The sequence below is a fragment of the Pithys albifrons genome, chromosome 24 (assembly GCF_047495875.1).
Source record: "Pithys albifrons albifrons isolate INPA30051 chromosome 24, PitAlb_v1, whole genome shotgun sequence".
In the NCBI taxonomy this organism is placed as follows: Eukaryota; Metazoa; Chordata; class Aves; order Passeriformes; family Thamnophilidae; genus Pithys; species Pithys albifrons.
In genome coordinates this window covers 4,115,036-4,142,616 of record NC_092481.1, presented here as the reverse complement: position 1 = coordinate 4,142,616, position 27,581 = coordinate 4,115,036, and the positions used below count along the sequence as shown (strand labels likewise).

General features: G+C 51.3%; 2 protein-coding genes across 4 annotated transcripts in view; both read left to right on the top strand.

Moving 5' to 3' along the window:
• ARID1A (AT-rich interaction domain 1A) overlaps positions 1–18,597 on the top strand; it is a 58,072-nt gene extending 39,475 nt beyond the window's left edge. The window contains exons 5-20 of one of the 2 annotated variants that reach the window (XM_071576628.1): positions 1,193–1,433; positions 1,762–1,851; positions 2,538–2,705; positions 3,430–3,745; positions 4,295–4,440; positions 4,522–4,631; positions 6,224–6,433; positions 6,882–7,089; positions 10,704–10,836; positions 11,172–11,344; positions 11,514–11,664; positions 11,806–11,937; positions 12,020–12,116; positions 13,843–14,716; positions 14,987–15,117; positions 15,620–18,597. In XM_071576628.1, coding sequence (XP_071432729.1) covers positions 1,193–1,433; positions 1,762–1,851; positions 2,538–2,705; positions 3,430–3,745; positions 4,295–4,440; positions 4,522–4,631; positions 6,224–6,433; positions 6,882–7,089; positions 10,704–10,836; positions 11,172–11,344; positions 11,514–11,664; positions 11,806–11,937; positions 12,020–12,116; positions 13,843–14,716; positions 14,987–15,117; positions 15,620–17,344 — 4,905 coding nt within the window. In that variant the 3' untranslated portion in view covers positions 17,345–18,597. The remainder of the gene's footprint in view (positions 1–1,192; positions 1,434–1,761; positions 1,852–2,537; positions 2,706–3,429; positions 3,746–4,294; positions 4,441–4,521; positions 4,632–6,223; positions 6,434–6,881; positions 7,090–10,703; positions 10,837–11,171; positions 11,345–11,513; positions 11,665–11,805; positions 11,938–12,019; positions 12,117–13,842; positions 14,717–14,986; positions 15,118–15,619) is intronic. The other variant, XM_071576629.1, reaches the window with a different exon arrangement.
• A 1,992-nt stretch (positions 18,598–20,589) lies between these two features.
• On the top strand, positions 20,590–27,264 carry PIGV (phosphatidylinositol glycan anchor biosynthesis class V). Of its 2 annotated transcripts, none has more exons than XM_071576725.1 (4): positions 20,590–20,641; positions 23,774–23,927; positions 24,574–25,731; positions 26,494–27,264. In XM_071576725.1, exons 2-4 carry the CDS (start codon positions 23,841–23,843, stop codon positions 26,788–26,790), a joined length of 1,542 nt encoding a protein of 513 aa, XP_071432826.1. In that variant the 5' UTR covers positions 20,590–20,641; positions 23,774–23,840; the 3' UTR covers positions 26,791–27,264. The 2 variants fall into 2 exon arrangements, with proteins under 2 accessions (XP_071432826.1, XP_071432827.1); XM_071576726.1 differs by lacking the exon at positions 20,590–20,641 and adding an exon at positions 22,235–22,274.
• Positions 27,265–27,581: the final 317 nt, after the last annotated feature.

Below are 27,581 nucleotides of genomic sequence, written 5' to 3'. Positions count from 1 at the left end.
CTGCTGAACCAGGAATTGTCCAGTTAGTGTAAATGAGACTGGGGTGTCCAAGTGATTTATCAGTTGGCTCAGCCTTTCTGTGTGAGGTTTTAAATGACTTGGGCTCTGTTGGTGCTGCTCAGCAGAGTTCTCTGCAGGGGGAGATGATCTGTGCTGCCTTCAGGGCTCAGCCCAGAACCCCTCTGATCCAGGGCTGGTTGCTCTGGAAGTATTAGAAGGATAGGTGAAGTCCTGTTAAGCTTTGGTCTGCCACTTCTTGGCCTTCCATGATCCTTTGAACCCCTGGCAGAGATTTTATCTAATCACTGGAACAGTTACAACTTCCCATCTTCCTGTTCAAATACACCACCACTTCCTCTGGCTTGGGCTGTTCTGACTCGTTCACTCCAAGCCAAGCCTGAACAGCTGATGGACCTTGTTATGAACCAGCCAGTACAACTGGGCATGTTGGATCTGCACATCATCTTGGAATTGTCCCCATTTTCACACTTGCCAGCTGATTTTTGATGCTGTGGCAGCTGGAGGTTTCAGCTGTCTCAGGCTTTTTGTGCTTTTCTCCTCCAAGGTGGATTCATGCAGGAGGAAGGGTGTTTTCCAGCCTTGCCTTCAAGAAAAGCTGAACTTTACAGGTTGATGCAGTAACTGCTAATTTTTTGCTGCCTTTGAAGAAAGGGAAGTGGGAATCCTGAAGAGTATTTTATGGTTTTCTTTTAAATCTCTGTTTAGTTTGTTTTTATCCATCTCAAGTGAGTAGTTTCCCAGCTCATAGGAGGTTTATGAATTAATTATGGTGAGGCAGGAGTTTTCTGTCTTTCAGAGGCTGAGCCACATTTCTCTTCCAAGCCACGATCACATGGACTGTCTCCTGTGTTTGCAGTTTCACTGTTGATGCATTCTTTAATTTCCCACCTCTAAACTGAATTAAAAAAAGCAAGTAGGAGTATTAGCCAATTGTTTGGACCATCAGCAAAGCAACTCAGGAACTCCTGGGTTCAGAGAGGCAGCAGGATAAGACAGATCTGGCAGTTCCCTCAGCCTGCAGCAACCTTTGGTGCTGACAGTAACATGGCCTGAGTTCATTGATTTCTGTTTGTGACATGCCTAAGGGGGAAAGGCTCTTTCTTAGTGGGGTGTGAGAGAACAGTCCCATGTCTTTGTATTTTCTCCTGATGTGTCTTTCTGTGCCCTGCAGGACCTGTCTGGTTCCATAGATGACCTGCCCATGGGTACCGAAGGAGCCCTGAGCCCTGGCGTAAGCACATCAGGGATTTCCAGCAGCCAAGGAGAGCAGAGTAACCCAGCTCAGTCTCCTTTCTCGCCACATACCTCTCCTCACCTGCCAGGCATCAGAGGACCCTCCCCATCCCCAGTTGGATCTCCAGCCAGTGTTGCTCAGTCCCGCTCTGGGCCACTCTCACCTGCTGCAGTACCAGGTAATGCTGCCTGGCACCTGAATTACAGTGCCCAGTGGGGAGGAACTGCCCAGTGTCAGCACTGTGTGGTTGTTGAGGCCCTCTGAGCTCATGGATTTGCTCTGAGACGTCTGTAACTGCTCAAGGATTCAGAGGGATGGGTGGGATGGCTGGTGAACCACCAGCATCATTTCACTGGGTCAGCACGACCCATCTGGCTTTTGTTTCCCCTCACTGTGGCCAACACCCCCTTCTTCTTGGAGCTGTTTGGGGATTCTGGGGTTTAGCTCTGGTGCCTGCAGGGTTTGTGGTGTGCAGTTTGCTGAGCCCTCTCCTGTTTGTGGCACAGGCAATCAGATGCCGCCCCGACCGCCCAGCGGCCAGTCGGACACCATCCTGCATCCCTCCATGAACCAGTCCAGCATCGCCCAGGATCGAGGTGTGTGACACAGCTTAGATGAAATTGTAAAGCCAGATGTGTAACTAAAAATTACCTGGATTGCTGACAAGGATTCTGTGCTGAGAGAGCATTTAAAGCTGCCCCAGGGTTAACAACCTGCGGGTGTTGAGGCAACTTGCAATAAATTCAACTGTTGGTGGTTGTTTGGCCTCTAAATGTTCCATCCAAGCTGGTATTTTTGGCTTGTAAAATGTTTTCTCTGGCTTTCTAACACACTTTTCTGTGCATGTTCATGCCCAACATGCATGGCTTGAAGTTTCAAAACAAAGGGTGCTCACAACAATATTGTGTGGCTTTTTCCTCTAAGAGAATAAGGTTTCTTGGGGGAAGATGCCTATAAAATTTCAGCCCTCTTGGCTGAAGGTAGAGAGTTGTCACCCTGAGAAAACAAGCAAACAAAAGCCACCAACAAGAAGCCCCCAGGATTTGCAGAGCCTCACTGGCTCCTGCTGTGGCACTGAGGGTTATTTCTGGCTAAAACAGGAAATTGGATCTGTTACCTGCTCAGATAACACTGACTCCTTAATGTAACCACTAAAGCCTATGCAGGCTGTTGCTGGAAGGGTTTTGTCAGCCCCAGGGGGTTGCTGTTACCTAGAACAGAGTGTGCAGTGGCAGCTCTGGATGCTTTGCACTAATGGTTTGCTCTCCTCCCCCATGCCCAGGTTACATGCAGAGGAACCCTCAGATGCCCCAGTACAGCTCCCCCCAGCCTGGCTCAGCCTTATCCCCCCGGCAGTCCTCGGGGGCCCAGATGCACGCCGGGATGGGGCCATACCAGCAGAACTCCATGGGAAGCTACGGCCCCCAGGGTGGGCAGTATGGACCTCAAGGTGGGCACTCAGCTCAGCAAAGGCCTCTCTCTTGTCTGTGACATCCCAGATTGCCCAAGTCCATCCCTGGAAATGTTCAAGTCGAGGCTGGATGGAGCCCTGAGCAGTCTGGTCCAGTGGAAGGTGTTGGAATTAAATGATCTTTAAGGTTCCCTTCCAACCCAAACCATTCTGTGATAAATGTTTTGATTTGTCTCCTCTTAATGTGTGGGGGATGGAAGCCAGCAATGCTCCATGTGAGCTGGGAGGAGTTATGCTTTGATCCTGCTGAGGTTAATGGAATATGTTGCTTTTAGGGATAGTTTTACTTCTAAATGTAGGATCCTTCTTCCTTATTTAGAAACATGCAGGTTGTGCATCCTGTGTAATAAAGACAAAGGGCCAGTTCTCTTTGGAGAGGAAGACAATGGAGTGGTGCCTGTTCTGGAAAGGGTTAAATGAGGGGGTTTACATCCTGTCCTGGACTATTTAGCTCATTGTGCTGGGCTGAGGTTTGGGAGAGTTTCAAACAGCTTCTGAATCGATGTTGTTGCTTGGCTGTGTCAAAACACATTTTATGTGGCTTATATCCAAGTACTTTGTGTTGAGGTGTGAACACTCCCCCTCATCCCCTGTTAGTGATCTTTAAATATTTGCTGATAGAAGATTTTTATGGTGATTCATAAACTTAAACCAGTTGAATGATGTTGCCTTCCCCTCTGTTTTTTCCTCTTTATCTCCTCAGGAGGTTATCCCAGGCAGCCAAACTACAATGCCATGTCCAATGCCAACTACCCCAGCCCAGGCATGGCCGGGAGCATGAACCCCATGGGCGCAGGGGGCCAGATGCACGGGCAGAGCGGTGTGCCCCCGTACAGCAGCATCCCCCCGGGCAGGATGAGCCACGCAGCCATGGGCAACAGACCCTACGGGCCCAACATGGCCAACATGCCCCCCCAGGTGGGCACAGGGATGTGCCCCCCGCCCGCCGGGATGAACCGCAAAGCACAAGAGGCGGCTGCTGCCGCCATGCACGCTGCTGCCAACTCCATCCAGAACAGGTGAGCGGGGACATGTCCACCTACAGCCCCTCCCCTGGGTCAGATCTTGCTCCCAAAGGGGTGTGTGGAATAACCTGGGTTAGGGATAATGCTGGAATTCACTCCTGTGGAGGTTTGTCCTTCCTGGAGGCTTTGTCATCAGGGTGAAGTGTGAAAAGGAGGAGCATGAAGCTTGGACAAGGAATTCCATGATCCTGTGGGTCTAAATCCTGTATTCTCCCTAAATGCCCAGAGCTGCAGTGTCTGCAGATGGAAGGCAGTTTTAACAGCTGAAATGAGAGTCAGTTTAGGGATGTGGGAGAACAAGATTAAGGGTGAAAATGCTCAGAACTCAAGTCCCACCTTCCAAATGGTTTGCATCCCTTTTGTCTTGAGCTCTGGGTTCTGAGCCTTACAAGAGCACCAAATCTTTGGTCTTTTACTGGAAAAATCATTTGGAACAAGTCACTTCTCTATGTCCTTTTAAAGTTTCTTTTAGCAAAGCTGCTTCCTTAGGAGATCTTAATGCTTAATATGTGAAGTAAGTTGTTTCTTCCTTGCCTTCTCTAGGCCTCCTGGTTATCCCAACATGAATCAAGGGGGAATGATGGGCACTGGACCTCCTTATGGACAGGGAATTAACAGTATGGCTGGCATGATAAACCCCCAGGGCCCACCCTATCCCATGGGTGGGAACATGGCCAACAACTCTGCAGGTAAGCCAGTGCTTTAGGATTTCATGGGTTCCATTGCAGTGGACTGAAAATCAGTGTTTAAGGTTCCCTTTTATTCCCTAGGGATGGCAGCAAGCCCTGAAATGATGGGACTCGGGGATGTCAAATTAACACCTGCAACTAAAATGAACAACAAGGCAGATGGGACGCCAAAAGCAGAGTCCAAGTCAAAGGTAGAATGGTTTGGGTTTTGTTTTGAATGACTCCCATCCTCTCCAGCATCCAGGGAAATAAAACCACTGCATGTTCACTTGGACTGAGCAGTGCATCTGTCTAGTAGTGAGTGTGAGAAATGAAGGGGAGTGTTTCCCAGTCCTTTGGGAGTCATTGATTTCAGTTGTAAAACAATTTAGTATTAGGAATTATCACCTGCCACGGTGAAACTGCCAAAAGCAGCGTAAACAAACCAGGGTTTGTTGCTGGTGTGGGCTGGGAGAGTCAGCTCTCAGCTGGGACATGGTACACTAAAGTGTTACAGTTGTTTCCACAAACAAACCTCTTACTAATCCTGTGTTAAAGCCAGAAGAGGGAGGCAAACAAGTTCTTCAGGGAATGTTTTCCTTTGCATTGCTGCTACCAGTTTCAAAAGAACCACCAAAAAAGCAGTTTCTAAGCCTGTCTCCTCCTTTGCTACTTGAAGGAAAACAAATGCTCTGCAGGTTTGATCCCTGTGCCAGCAGCATTCTGCAGGAAAATCCAGGAGATCTCTCACTTCTGCTCCTGTATTCTGGAATCTGCCTTTATTTATGGCAAACAAGGACTTGAATGCTCTTGGGCTGGGAGATTCCAGAAGCCACAAATCAGGGCTGTTCTGTCCCAGGCTGTGCTGCTGGAGGATTGTCTCACACTTGGGTTTGGGTGTAGGGTTCCTCCAGAACATCATCAGATTGAAGATCTAGTCTGGGAGTTGATTTTTAAGTAAGGATTTGGAATGCCAAAGCCATTTCTGCCTTCACTCCAAGTGTGTGGATCCAGGCGGTGAAAGGTGCAGGACCCCAGGATTTACCTCCAGACAGACTCTGGGGCAGTCCCATGACTCGGATGTGTGGGACTGGTGTGGGATATTCACACCTCAGATCTGTAAATTGTGTTCCAAATTCCTCTGCTGCCCTTCCATATCAGTCCTCCTGGATCCTGGTATGCCAGGGACAGGAAACCACTGTGGGAAGCTCATGCCATGTGTGGGTAACAGGAGGTTTCTGCACTTCTGTCAGTGACTGGGCGAGGGAAGAGCTGGTCTGTGTGTAGGACCCTCCTCAAACAGGGGCCCCTAAGTTTTGTCTTTCTTTGAGGTGTGCTTATTTTACTGCTTTGCAGCATTTAATGCCAGTCTGACCTGGCACCAACCACTTGGGTAAGAGGAGAGGCTCAGCAGAGCAGTGTTCACCCTGCCAGGGTGCAGTAGCCACAAGGAATCTCATTTGTAGTTGGATTATAACTTTCCTATCTATTTAGCAAATGAGGATTGTTTGAGGTGGTTCTTCTTTGTCTCCTTGAGGGTTTTTTTTTGTTTCTGTAGCATTCCTGAAACCCTTCACTGTTTCAAAATTTCACATATTCTGTGAATTCCCTGAGTAGTAACTGGTTTTGTGATTCTTTTACTGATTAATCCTTTCCTGATGTTGATGTGAAACAAGCACAGATCTAAGGTAATCTGTTTCCAGCATCACAGCAGCACTTTGAGCTCTTCCCTGATTGCTTTATGAAACCATGTGGGATGTAAAGGAGCTGCTGTTCAGTCCTGATATCTCTTTCCTTCTCCTAGAAGTCCAATTCCTCTACCACAACCAATGAGAAGATCACCAAACTCTATGAGCTGGGCGGGGAGCCCGAGAGGAAGCTGTGGGTGGATCGTTACCTGGCCTTCACCGAGGAGAAGGCCATGGGCATGACCAACCTCCCTGCAGTGGGCAGGAAACCCTTGGACCTTTACAGGCTCTACATCTCCGTGAAGGAGATTGGAGGATTGACTCAGGTGAGTGTCCACAGCCAGGGGTGGCTGGTGCTGTCTCAGAGTCAGCTTGTAGCCAGGTGTAAGCCATGAATTCCCATTTAGCCATGTTTATTTCCTTAAATAAAACCCAGCATCCTCTTAAGTGAGCCAGATGTTTGCTCTCCCAGTGTCTGGTTGACAACAGTCTGTGGTGGGACTCAGTTCAACCCCTTTTCTCCCTGCTTTGTCCAGTGCAAAGGTTGGTGTCACTGTCTTTGCATCTGCCTGTCAACTGTGCTCATGACTTGTTTGAGTTACAATCTGTCCCTGTTTCAAAAGTTCTGTAGGTGAGGAAAACTAGTTTTGGGGTTGCTTGGTCCTTATTACATCCCTTGTGTGAGCTGGGAAGTGTTGATTTCTCCCTAGAGAACTTCCTTGGAGGAGTTAGAGCTGGGATTTTATGTTTAGAGCCTCTCGTTTGGTCGTGCAGGTCAACAAGAACAAGAAATGGCGCGAGTTGGCCACAAATCTCAACGTGGGCACGTCCAGCAGTGCAGCCAGTTCCTTGAAGAAGCAGTACATCCAGTGTCTCTATGCCTTTGAGTGCAAGATTGAGCGAGGAGAAGACCCCCCTCCTGATATCTTTGCAGCTGCTGATTCAAAGAAGTCTCAGACCAAGATCCAACCTCCATCTCCAGGTGAGCTGGTTCAGGGTGTGCAGTGGGGGTGTGAACTGGAGGGTCTGTGGCACTGTACACCTCACTCCATGTGCTCTGTTCCTCACTGCAAACTTCCACAAAGCCCCCAGATGTTCTCTGGTTGTGCAGAATAAATACTTTGGTAATGTGGGAGTGATTAAAGTCAGGATAGTTCTGGTTTTGTGTGTCCAACCTCTGTACTAAGTTTAAGAAAAAGGAAAACCTAAAAGCATAGACACACACCTTTCTGTTTTCTGCTGCATCTCTGCCTGATGAGAATCTGGTGCATGGAGAGGTTTGGAGCTCTCCCTGCAAGGTGATCCCTGTATGTTCCAACAGCAGCCCTTGTGTGACTGCTCAGCTTTGGGGACTCACTGGAAAAATGGTGCTGGTTTTGACTATGCCAGTGGTACCTTCTGGGAGAAGAGGCTGGATGTGGGTGGGAACTCAACTTCCTCAGGAATTCCTTCCTTCTGCCTTCAACAGGAGCCAGGGAGGACCTTCTGAGGCTTCTGTAGGCCTGCTACAAGTTGGATGCTTTAGGAATGAAGCCCTTTAAAAGCAACAACTTCAGTTGTTTCAGACTTGATGGGGTGCTCCAGTTTCTGAATATTTAAGCATAATGTTCAGTTCAGATTTGTTAAACAAAAAAAAAAAAGAAGAAGACATCCAGGCCAGCCTTGCAATGTACTCTTTGGAAAGTCTGATCGTTTCTGTCTCATTTGCATTGAGTTCATTGCTTGAATTGCTGCTGAACTTGCCAACCCTTCTTTAAGCTTGAGTTTTCCAGTTTGTCTTATAACTAAAAACCTTCAGATGCTTTTTCTGGTCAGGAGCCTGCTCATGTAGGTGAAATAAAAACTTGGTCTGCTTTGAAGTTCCTATAATGTTTGCAAAAAAAATGCCTTTTTGGTTCTGAAAGTTGGCACCATCTTTGTCTGGCTCCTGAGGAGTGGAATAGTGAACTTGTTTGGATTGTAGTGCAGTTGTCCCAGCCCTGCTAAACCCTTGACTGGCTTGTCCCAATATTCTGTTGGCCACTACATTTCTCTTCTCTCAGAGTGGTGTTTTTTTAAAGAATTAAATCATGTCTTGTCACTGGTCAGGAAGCCTGTCCCAGTGGAGGTTCAACCTCAGTGTGTTCTGCAAGATAAAAAGCAACTTCTGTGCCACTGGCATAAACTTCTACCCAAAGTGATGTCTGAGTTCTGCTGGAACTACACCACAAATCCATCCTTACTTTCCTTCCAAAACATCTTTCTTACCCCCCTGAGGCAGCAGAACAAAGATGTTAAGAGCATTTGGAGTTTATTTGGAGAGAACTGAGACTTTCAGGAAGCCACGTAAGACTTGTTGTAGCTCTAGGTGTGTGTCAGAGTGGATTAGGTGCTGCTTCAGTTTTTATTTTGCTTTAACTAATGTGGTGGTATGTGAAGGTCCTGGCTGTGTCTTCTGGGCTGAGCTCCTGCTTCAGCACATCAGCAGAAGGAATTTGCAGGGCTGGTGTGCCAACCCCTGCACATTTGATTCCTGCCATGAGAGGACTCTGCTGTATTTCCCATTTAAACCATTCTCTCCATTTGTCTTGCTCCAAACTCCTGCCACTGGGAATGTGCAGAGGCAGCACTAAAGCTTGGCTTGTCACTCTGATCCTTTAAGCTGAATCACTCAGTCTGTCCATGCTCTTTCACTTTCCCTTTCTTCCTTTCTCTTCCTCCTCTGGATCAGCAGACACTGGGGGTGTAGGGCATGACACAAATTGTTCTCTCAACTCCAGCTCCAGGATGGAGAGTCTTTAGAGGAGCATTGAGTCCCAGTGGGCAGTGCTTCTCCAGTGCCCAGTGTCCTCCAGGCTCACACACAGAGTCCTGTCTCCCAGGAATCACCTGGATGGAGAATAACTTCCTGTCTGGAAACCGAGTGGACAACAGTGGGACGTTTTGAAGCCCCACTGTTTGGCTGAAGGGCTCTGTTGTCCCACACAGACGTGGTTTCCTCTCCCTGCAGACTTTACAACCTGTTGGCATTGGCTTCCTCTTCACTTCAGCCTTTCCTGCCAAATTAACTCCTAACAGAACTTTGGGAGTGAGTTCTCCATTAACCACCTTCTGAGGCTGCAGAGGTGCCACAGCTCTTTCCAGGCAATGTCCCTCCTACTCCTCAAAACCCAGAAGTGTTCCCAGAGAGTGTGGCTGGGAGGGATTGGGAATTACCTCTCGGGTTTCCTGAAATCCTTCCAGGGTTCCTGCTCGCAGACACAGCGTGTCCCTGGAGGGGGAGGCACCACCAGTCCGCGCTGGGTTGTAATTCCCAGAGTGTGGAACTGGCCCTGCTCCAACTGTGTGTAAACTTGTGAGTGGGAGGGACGGCGGGAGGTGGGGACAAACACCAAATGGCAGCGACGCAGGGAATGTCTCGGGGCCTCTTCCTGCCCGTGCCAGCAGCACAAACGGAGCCGGCAGTGAATTCCTGGGGGAAGAGAGTGGAGCTGAGGAGGGGCCATGAATGAAACTCCCCACTGCCCTTCCTTCTGCAAAGCCCTCCCCGCGCTGGGAGGGAGTCGCAGAGCTGAGGACAGGGTGCCAGGAAGGTGGGGTGTAAACAAACATGCCCTGGACGTGACCTCGGAGGATTTTAATGAATAGCTGAAATGACTCATCAACCAGCAGGGCTGGAGCTGAGGGATATCGGGTGCTGGGGACGGTAACTAATGGAAACATTAATTAAGAGTTCAGCTCTTGCCAGCTGCGAGGAGCGGCTGAACCTGAGCTGACACTGTCACAGCGATCCAGGGGCCTCGTCCTCAGCACAGCTGGATTACACACGGCCTGGGATGTTTGATGAAGGCTCAGTGGAGCAGAAAGCAGAGGCAGGGACCTTGCAGGGAACCTGCTGGACGGGTTTGGTCATTCAGTGAGAGATCCGGCATCTCCGGCATTCCCTGTTCCAGGAATCCTTGGGAGTGGTGCATGAATTCACCCCTCTGCAAGGGCAGAGCAGACAGAGGAACCTTGTTCAGAGTTACCCGGTGGCTTCAGCTCATGTTCTGGGGCTTCCATGTCTAGGAAGATCCTGGTTAGGGGCTCAAACCCACCACCCTCCTGGGTGGAAAGGGTGTTATGTCAGTGGTTCCTTGGCAGAAAGCACCATATTCCTGACACATGGTGCAGTCCAGAGCATCAGCCTTGGATGGGATAGCTTGGTAAGCACCACACAGTGCCACCACATGTAAAAGGGAGTGGGGTTAAGAATGAGTCACAGGGCAGTGGTCACAGCACCAGAGTTCAAGAAGCATTTGGATGATACTCTTAGGCACATGGTGTGACTCTCAGGGATGGTCCTGTGCAGGGCTAAGGGTTGGATTCCACAATCCTTGTGGGTCCCTTCCAACTCTGCATATTCTGTGACTCTGAGAAGAACATGTTCTCTCAGCATTACGTTACTGTACATGGTTCTGGGAAGCCTGTCAGAAACGTTGAGCTCCTTGTACTCTTTTTGGCCGTAATTTCCCTGTCTTGCTTAAAGGACTCTGGTTTTGGGGCTGATGTTCTGGGAGGTTCTGGGTTGCATGTGCAGGGTGCAGAGCTGCTCACACCACACTCCTCCTCTTGCAGCGGGCTCAGGCTCCATGCAGGGCCCTCAGACACCACAGTCCACCAGCAGCTCCATGGCAGAAGGAGGAGACTTGAAGCCTCCAACTCCAGCATCAACACCACACAGTCAGATGCCTCCTTTGCCAGGCATCAGGTATGGAACCATCGCTCCCTCTTAAGTGCTGGGTGGGAACTGGGAATGTGGGGTCAACCTCTGGGTCGTCACTGCAGGTGGCTGGGACTTGAGTACCTCTTGGTGGGACTCAACTGCTCTCATGGCTCACAGCAACACTGTGTGTGAATATTTATTAATTTGGGGGTTAGGTCTGAGGATGGTGTTGGAGAAGGGCAGTTCATGACTCAGGAGGAGCAGGACCATGGTCCTTCTAGGGAATAGCAACACCTGAGAGGCAGCATGTGAGGCAAAGTATCCTGAGGAGCTTCATGGACCTCTGTAATCCGCTGTTTGTGGGGTTTTTCTTGAATCAGGAGTAACTCCGTGGGCCTTCAGGATGCCTTTGCAGATGGCAGTGATCCTACGTTCCAGAAAAGGAACTCCATGACTCCAAATCCAGGGTACCAGCCCAGCATGAATACCTCTGACATGATGGGTCGCATGTCTTACGAGCCAAATAAGGATCCTTACAGTGGTATGAGGAAAGGTGAGGAAGTCCTTGTGTTTTCTCCCCTTTCTCCTTGAATACTCGGCCCTCGTGCTCTCTGGAATGTTCCTTAGGAAACCTTCTGTTTGCCCTTCTGCCCCAGGAAATGGGATGTAATTTTTTAAGGCAGGGGTGGCCACATTAATTGGTTCTTCTCTCAATATTGCAGCTCCAGGAAGTGATCCCTTCATGTCCTCAGGGCAGGGCCCCAACAGTGGTATGGGTGACCCTTACAACCGTGCTGCAGGCCCAGGGATGGGTAACATGGCCATGGGGCAGCGGCAGCACTACTCCTATGGAGGTCCTTACGACAGAGTGAGGTGGGTGCTGGAACCCAGAGACACCCTGGTGTGCCTCGTGGGGGATCACTTGCCCTTCCCTGCTGTGACTTTGGTGACCATCAGAGGAGCCAGGGAGAGTCTAAGTGGATGTGTGGGGTTTTTCTCTTTGTTTCCATGTAGGACGGAGCCTGGCATGGGGCCTGAGGGCAACTTAGGGACGGGAACTCCGCAGCCAAACATCATGCCTTCCACCCCGGAGTCGGGGATGTACTCGCCCAGCCGATACCCACAGCAGCAGCAGCAGCAGCAAAGGTCTGTGGGGAGGGTTGCCCTTCTCAGCCACAGAGTTCTGAGGCTCTGGCAGTGGCAAGTAATGCATCTATTTTTTCTCCAGACATGATTCCTATGGCAATCAATTCTCCACTCAAGGCACATCGTCAGGCAGCCCCTTCCCAAGCCAGCAAACCACCATGTATCAGCAGCAGCAGCAGGTAAGGGATCCCAGAGCTCCCGATTTGTTCAACTGAGAGACACAGAAGTTTCATCTGTGAACTTTGTGAAGAAGGGAGGGGAAAATCTCTGGGCTGTGTGGTTACTTTATGAACGTGTAGAATTAAATACCTTATCATAGAATCACACATTGGTTTGAGTTGGGAGGACCCTAAAGTTCATCTCATTTCAACCCCTTGCCATGGGCAGGGACACCTTCCAGTAACTCAGGTTGCTCCAAGCCTCATCCAGCCTGGACTTAAACAGGAGGCTTTTTTTAGCCTGTTTGCAAACAATTTAAAGAAGTTTTGATTAGCCTTCCCAGCGTTGTGTTAGCAAAACAACCTTCTGAGAATGGAGGTTGTTTGCACACTCAGGTCAGGTAGCAGGAGATCAGGAAGCTTTTTGGGGCTTCTCTGCCCCTCTGGAACTTCGTGAATCCCAACTTGTTTCCGTAACACTTTTGGTCAAGCGATGAGTTTATTTGGAGTAACTCCCAGATCGTTCTGGGTTGCTGCTTCAGGTGGATATTTCTGCACAACCCAGAGGATTTTTTTATTTTGCTATCCCTTTCTGAGCCTGCAGCCAGAGGCTTCAGACTCTGTTGCCCAGCTGTTTCCAAAACCATCAGGTTTGTTTCAGGACAGTTTGAATGAACGTATATCCCTTCCCATAATCCTTACATATGACTTGCTCTTTGTATCCATGCCAGGACCCATAATGTTTTCCTGATAATTTTAAGTCCTCTGGTTTAGGAGAGTATAGAGAGGGCACTCAGTGAGCTGTGCTAAGAATAATTCCAACTGCTCTGCAGTTTGGCTCTGCAACCAGAGCCACGGGGCTCGGAGCCAAGAGTTCAAGTTACTCTGGAACTTGTCATCTTTGAAGCCCTAGAGCTCCATCTGAAGCCAGTCATGACCGTGGAGTGTCTGAAAAGCCTCCACAGTAGCTCCAGCACAGACCTTGGAGGCAAGAGAGATCCTGGATTTTAATTTTGTCTCCACAATTGACTGTTTTCTCCATTTGCACCTAAAAGAATGAGGGGGGAGGATCCTTCTTGCTCCTTTCAGCACTGTGTTTTGAAATCCACAGGAAGGGAAGAAGCAGGAAATAGAACAGTGTTTAATACATTTGTTTGATGCTTCAGCAGAAACCTGGGAAATAAAAAAGCAATAGGGTCTGATAAAATTCCTGAATGTGGAAGGAAGAAAGTACCAGTGCCTGGTTAGGTTTGTGGTAATTTCATAGTAGAGCTGAGTCTTTCCTGCAGGAAAGTCCTTTCTGTGGGCAGATTCCTGCCCCCAGGGCATCCTTGTAGAATCCACAAGGAAACTACCCAGCCAGCCACAAGGAATTGGCCTTGGCTTGGGAAATGGAATGACTGATCCTGCTTCACACTGGATATGGCCAACAGGGAGACAGAGCCTCTCCCAGGCCATGCCACAGGCCAGATCCTCTGGCTCTGAGGACTCTCCCCACTGAGGTTTAGGATGTTTGTTTCACAGAATACCCAATAAACCAATTAAGGTTGGAAAAGACCTTGAAGATCATCAAGTCCAACCTATGCCCAATCCCCACCTTGTCACACAGCCCAGAGTGTTCTTCCTTGGACCCCTCCAGGGATGGGGACTCCACCACCTCCCTGGGGAGCCCCTGACAACCCTTTCAGTGAAACAGTCCTTCCTGAATTTCCAGTCTCACGTTGCCAATGCCTTTGTCTTGGTACAGAACTACAAGCGGCCGATGGACGGGAGCTACGGCCTCCCCGCCAAGCGCCACGAAGGGGAGATGTACAACGTGCCCTACAGCGCTGGGCAGGGCCAGACCCAGCAGCAGCTGCCTCCAGCACAGCCCCAGCAGCCCAGCCAGCAGCCTCCTGCACAGCCATCACCCCAGCAGGACCTGTATAACCAGTATGGGAGCACCTACCCTGCTGCCGACCGCCGAGCCGCCGGAGGGCCGCAGAACCAGTTCCCCTTCCAATTCGGCAGAGACAGGGTCTCGGCACCGCCAGGCTCCAATGCTCAGCAGAACATGCCTCCTCAGATGATGGGTGGTCCCATCCAGTCTGCCCCGGAGGGTCCCCAGCAAGGGGCCATGTGGCAGGGGCGCAATGAGATGGGGTACAGCTTCCCCAACCGGCCGAGCACGGGCTCCGCGCCCCAGGGCCCCGCCTATCACGGAGTGACTCGAACAGATGAAATTCTGCATTCAGACCAGAGGGTCAACCACGAGGGACCGTGGCCTTCCCATGGGAACAGGCAACCTCCCTATGGCCCCTCTGCCCCTGTGCCCCCAATGACCAGGCCCCCCCAGTCTAACTACCAGACCCCCCCCAGCATGCAGAATCACATTCCTCAGGTATCCAGCCCAGCACCTCTGCCCAGACCTCTGGAGAATCGCACTTCTCCAAGTAAATCTCCATTCCTGCACTCGGGGATGAAGATGCAGAAGGCAGGGCCGCCTGTTCCTGCCTCACACATAACACCAGCAGCTGTCCAGCCTCCCATGATCCGACGAGACATCACCTTCCCGCCGGGATCAGTAGAAGCCACGCAGCCTGTGTTGAAGCAGAGGAGGCGGCTGACAGCAAAAGATATCGGTGAGGAAACCCCTGCTTTCCTCTCGGCCCTTTGGTGCAGTCCTGCCAAGCAGAATGGCTCTGCTGGCTTTGGAAATGTTGTATTTTTGCACGTTAATGGTATTTTCAGCCCTCATTTTGGCGTTGCCTGCTGGCAGGTTGCTGGTACACACAGTCTGTGCATCATCTTAAACCAGGCTCTGCTCTTCACGGGTCCAAAAAGGAGTATCAAGTATCTCCTTTTTGTTTTGAAACTCCTGGAGCTGGAAGTATCATGTGTTTATGTTACAGGAACTCCTGAAGCCTGGAGAGTGATGATGTCTCTGAAGTCTGGGCTGCTGGCTGAAAGTACGTGGGCCTTAGATACCATAAACATCCTGCTCTATGATGACAACAGCATAATGACCTTCAACCTCAGCCAGGTGGGTGCAGATGCTCTCTGGGGCAGGTCTTTGAAGTGCTAATTCTGGAGGGGTTTCTGTCAGTGAGATGGCAACAAGCAGCTTGTGCAGACTCCCAGGCATCCCTGTACCTGTGGAGCATTCCCGGTGGGAAGAGAGCATGGGGTCTGGGCAGCTGTGAGCTGGTCACTCACTGCCCTGTGTAATTTATGTGTGTGTTAGTGTGCAGACTGTGAAAGGTCCTCAGCAGTGCTGGAAAGGCACTCCCTGTGAGTTAACCAGGAGGGAGATAAAACTGAGAGCACATGGGTGTGTGCAGGGGGCAGCTTGGATAGTCACAGCCAGTATCTGCTTTTGTCCCTTTTCTCATGGGTCAAAAAAACTGTTTTGCACCATTTATTGTCAGCATGAAAAGATCCATGTATTAACAGCACTGCTTAAACTCTCAGTCCTGCTCACATTGACCTGAGTTGTTTTCTGATTGCTGTTCCTTCCTCCCCTCCTGTTTTTCCCCTCCTTGCAGCTGCCAGGCTTGCTGGAGCTCTTGGTGGAGTATTTCCGGCGCTGCCTGATCGAGATCTTTGGGATCCTGAAGGAATACGAGGTAGGAGACCCAGGGCAAAGAACACTATTAGATCCTGAAAGGTTCTGCAAATCCTCGGCTTCTTCTCCTGAAGAAGGGGAGGAGGACGATGAGCCACGGAGCCTGAACTGTGAGGAGGAGGAAGAGGGCGAGGAAGAGGAGGAGGCTGCGTTCGCCGGCAAGGACAAAGTACCTCTGGAGAGCAGCGAGGAGAAACTAGTCAGTAAATTTGACAAGCTTCCAGTGAAGGTGGTGCAGAAGAATGACCCGTTCGTGGTAGATTATTCTGACAAGCTGGGCCGGGTGCAGGAGTTCGACAGTGGGCTCCTGCACTGGCGGATCGGCGGCGGCGACACCACCGAGCACATCCAGACACACTTCGAGAGCAAGACGGAGCTGCCCTTGACTCATAAACGAGCTTCCTGCTCCTCTGCCCTGAGGAAACGTTCAGCAGCTGAGAGCAACCCGAGCACTAGGGAAGGAGAGGCTCCTCCATCCGACAGCTCCTTGGAGAAGAGGATAACTGCCACCATGGACGACATGCTCTCGGCGCGTCCGGGCTCCCTGGCAGGGGAGGAGGAGGAGGGCAAAGCTTTGGAAACGGCAAAGGAAAGCAGCAAGTTTCCCTTTGTCATTAGTCCGGCTCAGAGCCACAGAAATATCAAAATCCTGGAGGATGAACCCCACAGTAAGGACGAGACGCCGCTCTGCACCCTCCTGGACTGGCAGGACTCTCTGGCCAAGCGCTGCATCTGCGTCTCGAACATCATCAGGAGTTTATCGTTCGTGCCGGGCAATGACTTTGAAATGTCCAAACACCCCGGGCTGCTGCTGATTCTAGGGAAACTGATCCTCTTACACCACAAGCACCCAGAACGCAAACAGGCACCCCTGACCTACGAGAAGGAGGAGGAGCAGGACCAGGGGGTGAGCTGCAACAAGGTGGAGTGGTGGTGGGACTGTTTGGAGATGCTGCGTGAAAATACACTGGTCACGTTGGCCAACATTTCCGGGCAGCTGGACCTCTCCCCTTACCCGGAAAGCATCTGTTTGCCTATCCTGGATGGACTCCTCCATTGGGCAGTGTGTCCATCAGCAGAGGCCCAGGACCCCTTCCCGACACTGGGGCCCAACGCTGTCCTCTCCCCTCAGAGACTGGTTTTGGAAACACTCAGCAAACTCAGCATCCAGGACAACAACGTGGATCTGATCCTGGCGACCCCGCCGTTCAGCCGCCTGGAGAAGCTGTACAGCACCATGGTGCGGTTCCTCAGTGACAGAAAGAACCCGGTGTGCCGGGAGATGGCCGTGGTACTACTGGCCAACTTGGCACAGGGGGACAGCCTGGCAGCGAGGGCCATCGCTGTGCAGAAGGGCAGCATTGGCAACTTGCTGGGCTTCCTGGAGGACAGCCTGGCCGCCACGCAGTTCCAGCAGAGCCAGGCCGGGCTGATGCACATGCAGAACCCTCCCTTCGAGTCGACCAGCGTGGACATGATGCGCCGAGCCGCCCGGGCGCTGCTGGCCCTGGCCAAGGTGGACGAGAACCACTCGGAGTTCACGTTGTACGAGTCGCGGCTGTTGGACATCTCCGTGTCGCCTTTGATGAACTCTTTGGTTTCACAAGTTATTTGTGACGTACTGTTTTTAATTGGCCAGTCATGACAGCTGTGGGCTCCGAGAACCCTGTGTGCGTGTGCGTGAGTGGAGAACTTAGAAACTGACTGTTGCCCTTTATTTATGCAAAACCACCTCAGAATCCACTGTCTGCCCTGCGCTGTCCTGCTTCTCCCTCGGGGAAAGATGTCCCTGGCCCCTCTCCCCTTCCCCTTGCCCTTCAAATTTGTCCTGAATCCCTTATTAAAGGAGACAAAGTTCTGTCTGCATAGAAGACTTTTTTTATTTTAACCAAAGTTACTGTCGTTTACAGTGAGTTTGGGGAAAAACGACTTGCCGTGTTATCCCATTGACAGGCACCACTTTCATAACTGTTTTTAAATGGTAAAACTCTGAAGGACAAAAAAAAAAGTGACTGCTGAACTCTGTGTGGTTTATCGTTGTACATTCACAATCTTGCAGGAACCAAGAAGTTACCAGTTGTGAACAGACCTTGTCCAAGGGAGGCCTGTGCAGTAGCGTGTAGAACTCCATGTACTGTACACCTTAAACTGTAAACATACTGTAATAATGTCTCACATGGATTAAAAAAAGAAAAAAAAAGAAAAAAACGCTGGATCAGCAGCAAGCTGTAGTTTTTAAAAATGTTTTTAGTTAATGTTGAGGAGAAAAAAAAAAAAGGCTTTTCCCCCAAAGTATAATGTGTGAACCTACAACACCCTGACCTCTTTCTCTCTTCCTCCTTGATTGTATGAATAACCCTGAGATCACCTCTTAGAACTGGTTTTAACCTTTAGCTGCAGCCCGAGAGCTGCCACGTGTGTATATATATATGACGTTGTACATTGCACATACCCTGAGACTCCTGCAGTTTTGTCCCCCTCTCCCCACCCCTTTATAGTATGACGAGTTAACGAGTTGATGACCTGCAAAAGCGAGACACAATTATTTAATCTCTTGCCAGACATCCCTCCCTGGAGGATGCTGTACAGGTCTCTGTGTATAAAGTCATTGCTGTCTCAGCAGCCAATCAACTTATAGTTTATTTTTTCCTGTTTTTGTTTTCTTTCTAATCGAGGTGTGAAAAAGTTCTAGGTTCAGTTGAAGTTCCTGATGAAGAAACACAATTGAGATTTTTCAGTGATGAATTCTGCATATTTGTATTTCAGACGATGTAGCTAAAAACTTGATGTAAATTCCTCCCTTTTTTCCTTTTTTGGCTTAATGAATATCATTTATTCAGTATGAAATCTTTATACTATATGTTCCACGTGTTAAGAATAAATGTACATTAAATCTTGGTAAGATGTTTGTAAGGGTTTTTTTTATTGGCAGGACAGGGAGGGAAGGTCAGTGCTGTCAGTGATGCTGCAGGTCAGCTCCTCCTTCCCACACAGTGTCAGGTGATGGAGAGTCCTGCCCTGCTCAGGAGGTGCTGCCTGGGCTGACTTTGCTTTCTCAGGGCTCATTTCAGTGATGGAATTTTTCCTTAAGGGCTGCCCAGGCTCAGGATTTGCAGCATGAGGTGATGCTGTGGCAGAGACACAACTCCCAGAGTGAGAAGGGCCTTGCTGGGAAGGGAGGCAGTTCCCTCTCAGCTCTGTAAAATGGAAAATTTTCATTCCCCTTGCATTTTTCACATTTTTTGGAAGCCTGGTGTGGACTCTGACTTCCTTCTGAGGCCCTTCAGCAACAGCCAAAGTTCAGGCTCTTTGGATGAGGATCTGCACGTTTTCAGGGGTCTGGAAGTGGGGATTTTATTCAGCCTGAAGATTTCTCCTCAATGCATACTAGAAGTAGGGTGGCTAGCCCTGCTCTGAGCATTAAAGAAAAATGAGCTTTTTTTAAAGGCAAACGTCATTTTTGTTCAAAAATTCACCTTGTTTTATCTTCCTAGTCCTCTCCTAGGAAGCTCTCCGTTCCTTCATTCCTTAGACTTCAGATTCCTGGGAGTAACTGTGCCAAAATCAAACAGACTCTTTCCTGAAAAGTCTGTCTTCTCAGCAGGAATTGCAGGAGCTCTTTGCCTGGCAGGAGATTCCTTCAAATGGATTTCTTAAAAGGCAGGAATGATGCTGGGCTTCCTTGGCTTTAAAAAACCCAAGTGTGGGGTAAGAATTCTGCTGGACTTTGCCATTATTCTATGACACTGTTGTTGATTAAAAACTCAGCTTCTCTGATAATTTAGTTCTGTATTCCAGGAGCTTTGTTTAACCTGATTTAATGAATATAAAAGTTTTTCTTCTTTCCCTAAACAGAGAGAGGACCCAGGAGCGAGGTCGGAGCAGGTAATGTGAGCAGCCCTTGTACAGCTTCTGTTTGTGCTGTGGATTTAATCCTGAGTGGTGGTGCCTTTGGGAGGGAATGGAGAGTCAGGAGTGGTGCTAAACACCCATTTTACCTGTATTAATACACCCACTTGGTCTGAGGGGAATCATTCTGCTCCCCCAGCACTTGTGTGCAGAACAGACACGTCTCACTTATAAAACAGTGAAGGGGGAGAATAAACAATGTCCCAGTGTGTAACTGGGATTGTCTGGGAGCCACCCCTGACCTCCAACCCAGCTGGGCTGCCTGGAGTGCAAGTCCTTCATCTTTGGCCTGATTTGTACCCAAAGCTTTCCCTTCCCACAGGAATTGTTGAAACACCTTTTTGACCCCGACCACTCCATCATTCCCCATTTTTGCCAGCAAAGAAAACTTGAGTTTTTCCCAAGCCCAATCTCTGATTAAAAACACTCAGGGAGTCTCCCTTGGGGACTCGAGTTTTCTCCCTCGCTGGCAGAAATGGGGGTCAGAGGGAGTTTTAAGAAATTCCCGCAGGAATGGAATGCTTTGGGTGCAAATCGGGCCGAAGCATCAACGCTTCGCATTCCAGGAGGGGCTGGGCTGGGCTGGGCTGGGCTGGGCTGGGCTGGGCTGGGCTGGGCTGGGCTGGGCTGGGCTGGGCTGGGCTGGGCTGGGCTGGGCTGGGCTGGGCTGGGCTGGGCTGGGCTGGGCTGGGCTGGGCTCTGTCCGTGGGCCTGGATGAGGCTGTGCCCCCTCCCTGAGGGGACCATCCCCATCCACGGCCACCCTGCCCTCCTCAGGCCCCTGTGCTGCTCCCTGATCCCCCATCCCGTGTCTCCTCTCCCATCCCATCCCATCCCATCCCGGTGGTTCCCGAGCGCCGCCGCCTCCTCCTCCCGCCCATAACAAACATGGCGCCGCCCTGCCCTTAACAAACATGGCGCCGCCCTGCGCTTCCCACCCACACGGGCGGTGTCGCCACGTGACGCCGGAAGGGGGCGTGGCCGGAAGTGGCGCATGGAGGGAGCCGACGCGTGGAGGAGCCGCGCGCTCGAGGTGGGGGGGCGGAGCCGGGGAGGGAGGGGCGGATACGGCGGGGGGGGGGGGGGGGAGGGACCACCGAGATGGGATCGGGAATCACCGGGATCGGACTGGGAACCACCGGGAATGGGGAAAGCGGACCACCGGGATGGGATGGGATGGGAAACGACCGGGATCGGAATGGGGAACACCGGGATCTGGGAGCACTGGAATTGGGGTTGGGATCATCGGGACCAGGACCACCAGGGTCAGGAGCATCGGGATTGGGATCACGAAGGTCGAGATGGGGTTAGGGACCAGGACCATTGGGACTGGGATCAGGAGCATTAGGGTTGGGCACCACTGGGACTGGGATCATCAGAATTGGGGCTGTGACCACCAGGATCTGGACTGGGATCAGGAGCACCAGGATTGGGATCATGAAAACCAGCATGGGAATCAGGCCCAGGACCACAGAGACTGGGACTGGGATCAGTCCCAGGACCATGGGGATTGGGACTGGGATCAGAGTCAGGACTGGTATCGGGACCACTGGGATCTGTGCCAGGTCCCCTGGGCGGTGCCAGGGCAGGTGGGGCAGTGATGGGGGTTGTTGGCACCACTGGGCCTCACCACTGGAGAGCACACGGGTTGTCACCCTCACGGATCTTGGAAACATCCCTACTGGGCACGAAACCCCTGCTGGGCACTGCAGTCACCCACTGGCCTTGTCCTGGAGGGCAAATCCCTCCGTGTCCCTTCCCTGCCCTGTGAGCACCACGTGGCAGCTGCAGTGGGTTTGGCCATGGGAGACACAGAGTGGGAACACTGGATATTCCAGCAGCACTCCATGGATGTGCCATGTGGAGCACTTCCATCCCTGTGGGATGGTGGAGGTGAAGCCTCAGAGGGGTGGACAGGGTTGTGTTCTGACCCAGAGCAGGTTTAGTTCACCCACGTGAGCTCTTACAAAAGACACAAAGGGGTAAAAACGCCCCATTCCCACTGAGATAACAAGTGAAGCTCTGCTGGATCTGCAGCCTCTGGACCAGCAGCTGGAAATGGAGAGAAGGCCCAGAGCTCCCAGACCCACAGAACCAGCACTGGGCGAAGGGGCTTTCCAAAATTCTGTTGTATTTCTTTGGCATCTTGGGTTTTAAACTTGTCTGGGGTATCTGTTGGATCTCACAGCAGGCTGGGAAGTACCGAGAGGTGCCCAGAGTGGGGTGTGGGCTGGAGCAGAATTCCACAGCCCTGCAGGAAGAGCAGGAGATGCCTTTGTGGCTGCTGCCCCCGGCTGGTCCCTGCCCTGCACTGCGTGTGCACAGCCCTGCCCGAGCTCTCCTCTCCTCCCTCACTCATCCAGCCTCGATTTTGTCCCTATTCCCATCCTTTTTTTAGCGCTGTTTCCAAACTGCAATTCACATCTTAGAGCACGAGAACCCGGGGAGAAAAAACATCTTTAATTAAGACTTTGCATCTTTTCCTGCTGAAATATTTTTAAGCCACTTCTGCCTTTCCGGCTCCTTTTTTTTTTTATTCCCCATTAATGCAGGTGCTGTTTCTCACAGGATTTTTGGGGCAGAGCCATTCCAGCCCTGATGCTGAGTTCTTTACCCAAATGGTGCTTGTGGGCTGCAGCTCTTTGTAGGCTTTGCTTCATCACAAGGTGTGCTGAGTCGTGACAGGAACAGGCTTTTTAAAGCTGTTTGCTTTGAGCTCTCTTGGCATATTCAGGCGAGGCATTTTCTCTGCTTTCTTTTTTTAAAAAAAAAAAGTATTTAAAGTGCCGGGACAATTTTTGCCGCTGTGCTTTAATAGGATTTGCAGCTGTGAATGTGCTTTAAAAGGATTTACAGCTGGGTTGAAGTGTCCCCTCGCTTAAAATAACGTCACAGCTTCGTGATTCAGGAGAATGTGCCTCCCACCAGTTGCTTTGTGAGTGCTGGGGAGCACAAGGGGGATAGGAGCAACCCCAAAACTTTTATTTGTGGCTAAAAAAGAAGCATAACCTTGTGTTTGGGAACTGGAACTGTCAATGAGTGTCTTTGGATCTTGTTTTTTCCCTTGCTGATGACTCGCTCTCTGCTTTCTTGTGCAGTTTCAGCCTGGCAGGTTCTTTTCTCCATCAGTAAAATTGTAATCGAGAAACCTCTGGGTGATTTTAGATTGAGAAGGGATCGATTTGGGGATCTTTCTGTGTTACAAAGTGCTGGAGCAGACAGCAGTGCAGGATGTGGTGTCACTGGGACCTGGTGAGAGCTGTGGGTTGTGTGTTTCTCAAACTGAACAGCAGTTGGTGGCCGGGGAACCAACGGAAGAAATGTCTTATCTTAAAAACCTGCACAGCAGATCCCACCCTCCTCCCCTGGCTCAGGGCCAGGAGCTCAGAGCTGAGCCACCACCTCATCCAGGGCTTACAGAAATTAAACTGGGGGTACTCCACAAGGAGTTTTAAATCCTGCAGGTGGGATTTTCAGGGAGGAGGTGGATGAGAGCCACCTCTGCAGTGTGTTTGCCAGGCAGGAGCTTTGCTGGAAAATTGCAGGTGGTGAGGGTGGAGTGGTGCAAAATCTGTGTCCTGGAGGTGCTGTCTGTGTTGGGGAAAGCTGTGTACCTGTGGCCACCTTCCTGTGATGGAGATAGTGCCATGGAGTAAATGCTGAGCTGCCTCTCCAGGGGCAAACATGGAGCAGGAGGGAGGAGAGAGAGCCTGGCAGGACCATGAGCCCCACACAGCAACTGCTTACACGGATGTTACTCTCAGAGTCCACGTGAATCCTGTCTCTATTCAAAAAAAAAAAAGAGGTTTAAATCCCATTCATTGCATTGGAACTGGATGTGGCTTGGCAGAGTCCTGGCTCCAGCTGCTGGTGTTCCTGCTGAGCCAGCCATGGAGCCTGTCTGCTCCAGGGATGAGGAATGGGCTCAGAGTGCATGATAAAACCTCTCTCCCTCTGTGTCCTAGCCAAGGTTAAGAAGTCAGGGATTTTTTTTCTAATAAAAACAATATCAAAGAGCTCTCTGTGTCACCTCCCCAAAACTGACTTTCGTGTTCACAGAGATTTGCACCCTTTGAAGTCCTGGATAGTAAATAAAGGCACATCATTTACAAATGAGGCCAAAGCCAGAAATCCCTCTCTCTGTCCTCTCTATTTACCAACCCAGGTTTCCCAAACTGGAGGGAGAATTCCCTTGACATCAGTGACCTACTGAGGCAACTTCCAAGCACAGAATGGAGCTGGTGAGGAGGGCAGACCCCCAGCTCCGGGAGGTCGTGTGGTTTGCCGTGCGCTGCCGAGCCCTGACACTGCTGCTGCAGGCAAGTCTGTCCCTCAGCCAGGGGAGCTGGGGCAGCTGGAGTTTGCTGCTCCCAGACTTCTCTCCTTGGTGCCCCTTGTGCTCCATGGGCTGTGGAGGTACCTGAAGTGAATGTGTGCAGTCTGACCAGCTTTCCTTGGCCAGTTCCATGGGGATTTGTGCAGGATACCTCTCGTAGCTTTATTCTGTTCAGATATAAATGCTCCAAAGAATCATAGAATCGATTGGGTTGGAAAAGACCTCGGAGATCATCGAGTCCAACCCTTGATCCAACTCCAGTCCCTTTACCAGATCATGGCACTCAGCACCACGTCCAATCTGCATTTAAAAATCTCCAGGGATGGTGAATCCACCCCCTCTCTGGGCAGCCCATTCCAATGCCTGAGCACTCTCTCTGTAAAGAATTTTTTTCTGATATCCAACTTAAATTTCCCTGGCAGAGCTTAAGCCCGTGCCCCCTTGTCCTATTGCTGAGTGCCTGGGATTGTGTTTGCCCCTTTTCACAACCTCACAGGCACCCTTAGAGCAAAGCTCCTCAGCCTGACTTTGGTCTCTTAGCCCCTTGTTTGAACCCCTGTAGTTCTCCTGCCTGGTGCTTTGCTTCCAGAGGATCTCTGCTGGACTTGAATCCCCTTTTCTCTTCCCAGGCTGTCTTTAACCTGCTGATCCCCGATCACGCCGCAGACGCCTTCTCTCCCCCTCAGCTGTCAGAGCCCGGCCCGTGGGATGTGCTGGTGGAGTGGCTGCTGGGAGGGCTGTCCCACTGGGATGCAGAGCATTTCCTCTTCATCTCGGAGCACGGCTACCTGTACGAGCACAACTGCGCCTTCCTCCCGCTGTACCCCCTGAGCCTGTGGGTCATGGCCAGGGGGGTCCTGTGGCCCCTGCAGCGGCTGCTGCGGCTCCGGAGCCGCCTCCTGCTCTCAGCTGCGCTCCTGAATTCCCTGTTTTCTGTCCTGGGAGCTGCTGCCCTGTACGAGCTGGGCCGTGTCGTGCTGCGGCAGCGCCGCGTGGCTTTTCTTGCTGCCCTGCTCTTCTCTCTCAGCCCTGCCAGTGTGTTCATGGCAGCTGCCTACTCGGAGAGCATGTTTGCCTTCCTGGCATTCAGTGCCATGTGGCAGCTGGAGAAAGGGCAGAACTGGCTCAGTGGGCTGCTCTTCTCCCTGGCTTCTGGGGCACGTGCCAATGGGCTGATCAATGCTGGCTTCTTCCTCTACTCCTGCAGTAAACGCTTTGCCCTCCAGCTGCAGGAGGGATCGGGGTCCACGAGGAAGCTCCTTCCATTATGGAAGCAAGTCCTTAGCCTGGTGTCTTCAGCAGCCCTGATGAGTGCTGGAATTTTTCTACCTTTTGCTTTGTTTCAGTACTATGCCTATGTGAGGTTCTGTGGTCCTGGCACCAGCCTAGATTACACCATTCCTGAGCCACTGCTGCAGCTGGCTCGGGACAAGGGCTATCATCCAGCAACCATGGATGGGGCTAAACCTCCTTGGTGCTCACAGAGGGTCCCTGTGGTCTATACCTATGTCCAAGACATTTACTGGAACGTGGGCTTTCTAAGGTACTTTGAGCTCAGGCAGATCCCAAATTTCTTGCTTGCTTTGCCTGTCACCCTTTTGGTCTCGTGGGCTGCCTGGACCTACATCAGCACAAACCCCCGACACTGCCTGACTCTTGGCCTGGAGAGAAGTAAGAGTGAAGAGGAGGGAAAGCCAAGAGATGGATTTTGCTGCCCTGCTGCCTTCGTGTACGTGGTCCATGCCACAGCCCTGCTGGCCTTTGGATTCTCCTGCATGCACGTGCAGGTAGGACACTCCTGGCAGCACACGGGAGGGATTCCTTATGGGGCTGGGGGAGTGACAGGCACAGCCCAAAGCTGTCCCAGCTGCAGGGCAGCACAGGGGATTGGAAACCAAAGGCTCTTTGGGAGCTACTTCCACAGAGAATCCAAAGCCAGTTAGTTCCTCTGGAGAGTTCCCAGAGAGCTTGTTGGGTGTTCAGTGTGATGAGGATGTGGTGACAGGGATCAAAAGGTCCAGCTGGTGTAAGGCCAGGCTTGTCAAGCCCTGCTGTCCTTGAAGGACAAGGATACTGGGTCCTTGTCATGTTGGACCAAGCTTAATGGATGGCAATGGGAAGATCTAGAGCCTGTCCCGAGTCTCTAGAAAGTGTTTGAAGGTCTTTTTAGGACATGGTTAGTGGCACCAAAGGTTGGGGATTTCAGCAAAAGAATAATCAGAGAGTGAAATTCAAATTTGCCATGAGCTGGACAGTGACAAGAAGCAAAACCTGGGTACCCCTTGGCTGTTCACACAGTATTGTCACAAATGAAGCAGGTGGTGCTGGGAGGTCATTGGGATGTAATAAATCCTAATGCCATGAGTTTGGGCTGTATTTCCACCTCCTTTATCAGCACCCTGAGGTGGGCCTATGGCTCCTTCCACACCTCAGAGTCGGGGTTCATTCCATGCCATGGGACTGGGACTCCTTCGACCCCTTGGGATCAGGGCTGGTCGCAGCTGGAGAGCTGCAGTTGGTGTGATTTTTGCTCTGCCTGTTGTCTCCAGGTGCTGACCCGGTTCCTTGGCTCCTCCTCTCCCATCCTGTACTGGTTTTCTGCTCACCTGCTCCAGGAACATGAACCTTTACTCTGGAGTGCGGGGACTGATAATCCACCCCCTGGGAGGTCTGTCCTAGGTAAATCTCCTGGTTCCTGTGGGAAGGGGACTCCTGACAACCCCGTTGTGAGGCTGCTGCTGAACTGGCGACTAATTACCCACCTCAGCAAGAGCATCCTGGGATTCTTCCTGTGCTACTGGCTGCTGGGACTGATCCTGCACTGCAACTTCCTCCCGTGGACGTAGCAGGATGTGCTGGCACAGACTGGGAGCAGTCAGAACTCAAGGCCACTTTTTCCAGAAGCCTGATGTGGCTGTGATGCTGCTGCTGTTGCAGTTCCAAGGGTATTACTTCTCTGTTACTCCGTGTGTACAGAGCTGTTACCAGTGGTCTGGGCCCAAGTGGGATGTTCTCCGTGGTGTGATGGTGCAGTGTCCTGCCCTGCTCTGCTGGCATTAGACATCCAAAATTCCCATCAGCTGCCCGGGATGGGAGTGCAAGTCAGTCGCTGCATCTCCCAGGGGAGATTTATGGCAGGCAGGAATTTGTGGCAGGACCCATGTGATGGATCTGGGAATCCTTCAGGATGCTGGTGGTGGGCACAGCATCCCCAGCTGGTGTGAGAAGCTCAGACCAGTCTGGTTCCATCTCTACATCTCTGGGCTGGGCTGGGGATGCCACAGGGCAGGGCAGGGCAGGGGGCATGGAGGGGTAGCAGTGCCGGGGGTCAGGGATCCTCCACATCCCCAATAAACACAGGTAGGGGGCAGCTCACCCTGCTGTGCCGGGCTGTGTTGGGATTGGAATTGGGATTGGCGTAGGAGTTGGGGTTGGGGTCGTGGCTGGGGCCGGGATTGGGGTCAAGGTTGGGATTGAGTGCGCCAGGAAGGGATCAGGGTTGGGATTGGGGTCACTGTTGGGATCAGGGTCAGGTGCCCTGAGGTTGAGGTCACAATTGGGGTTGGGATCAGGGGTCTTGGAATTGGGGTCAGGATTGACAGTCCTGAGGTCAGGATTGGGGTTGGGGAAGGGATTG

Coding starts and splice junctions, on each gene's coding strand:
- PIGV (XM_071576725.1), top strand. CDS start 23,841: ATGGAGCTGGTGAGGAGGGCAGACCCCCAGCTCCGGGAGGTCGTGTGG. Junction 23,928..24,573: donor CCCTGACACTGCTGCTGCAG/GCAAGTCTGTCC, acceptor TTCTCTTCCCAG/GCTGTCTTTAACCTGCTGAT. Junction 25,732..26,493: donor TCTCCTGCATGCACGTGCAG/GTAGGACACTCC, acceptor TGTTGTCTCCAG/GTGCTGACCCGGTTCCTTGG.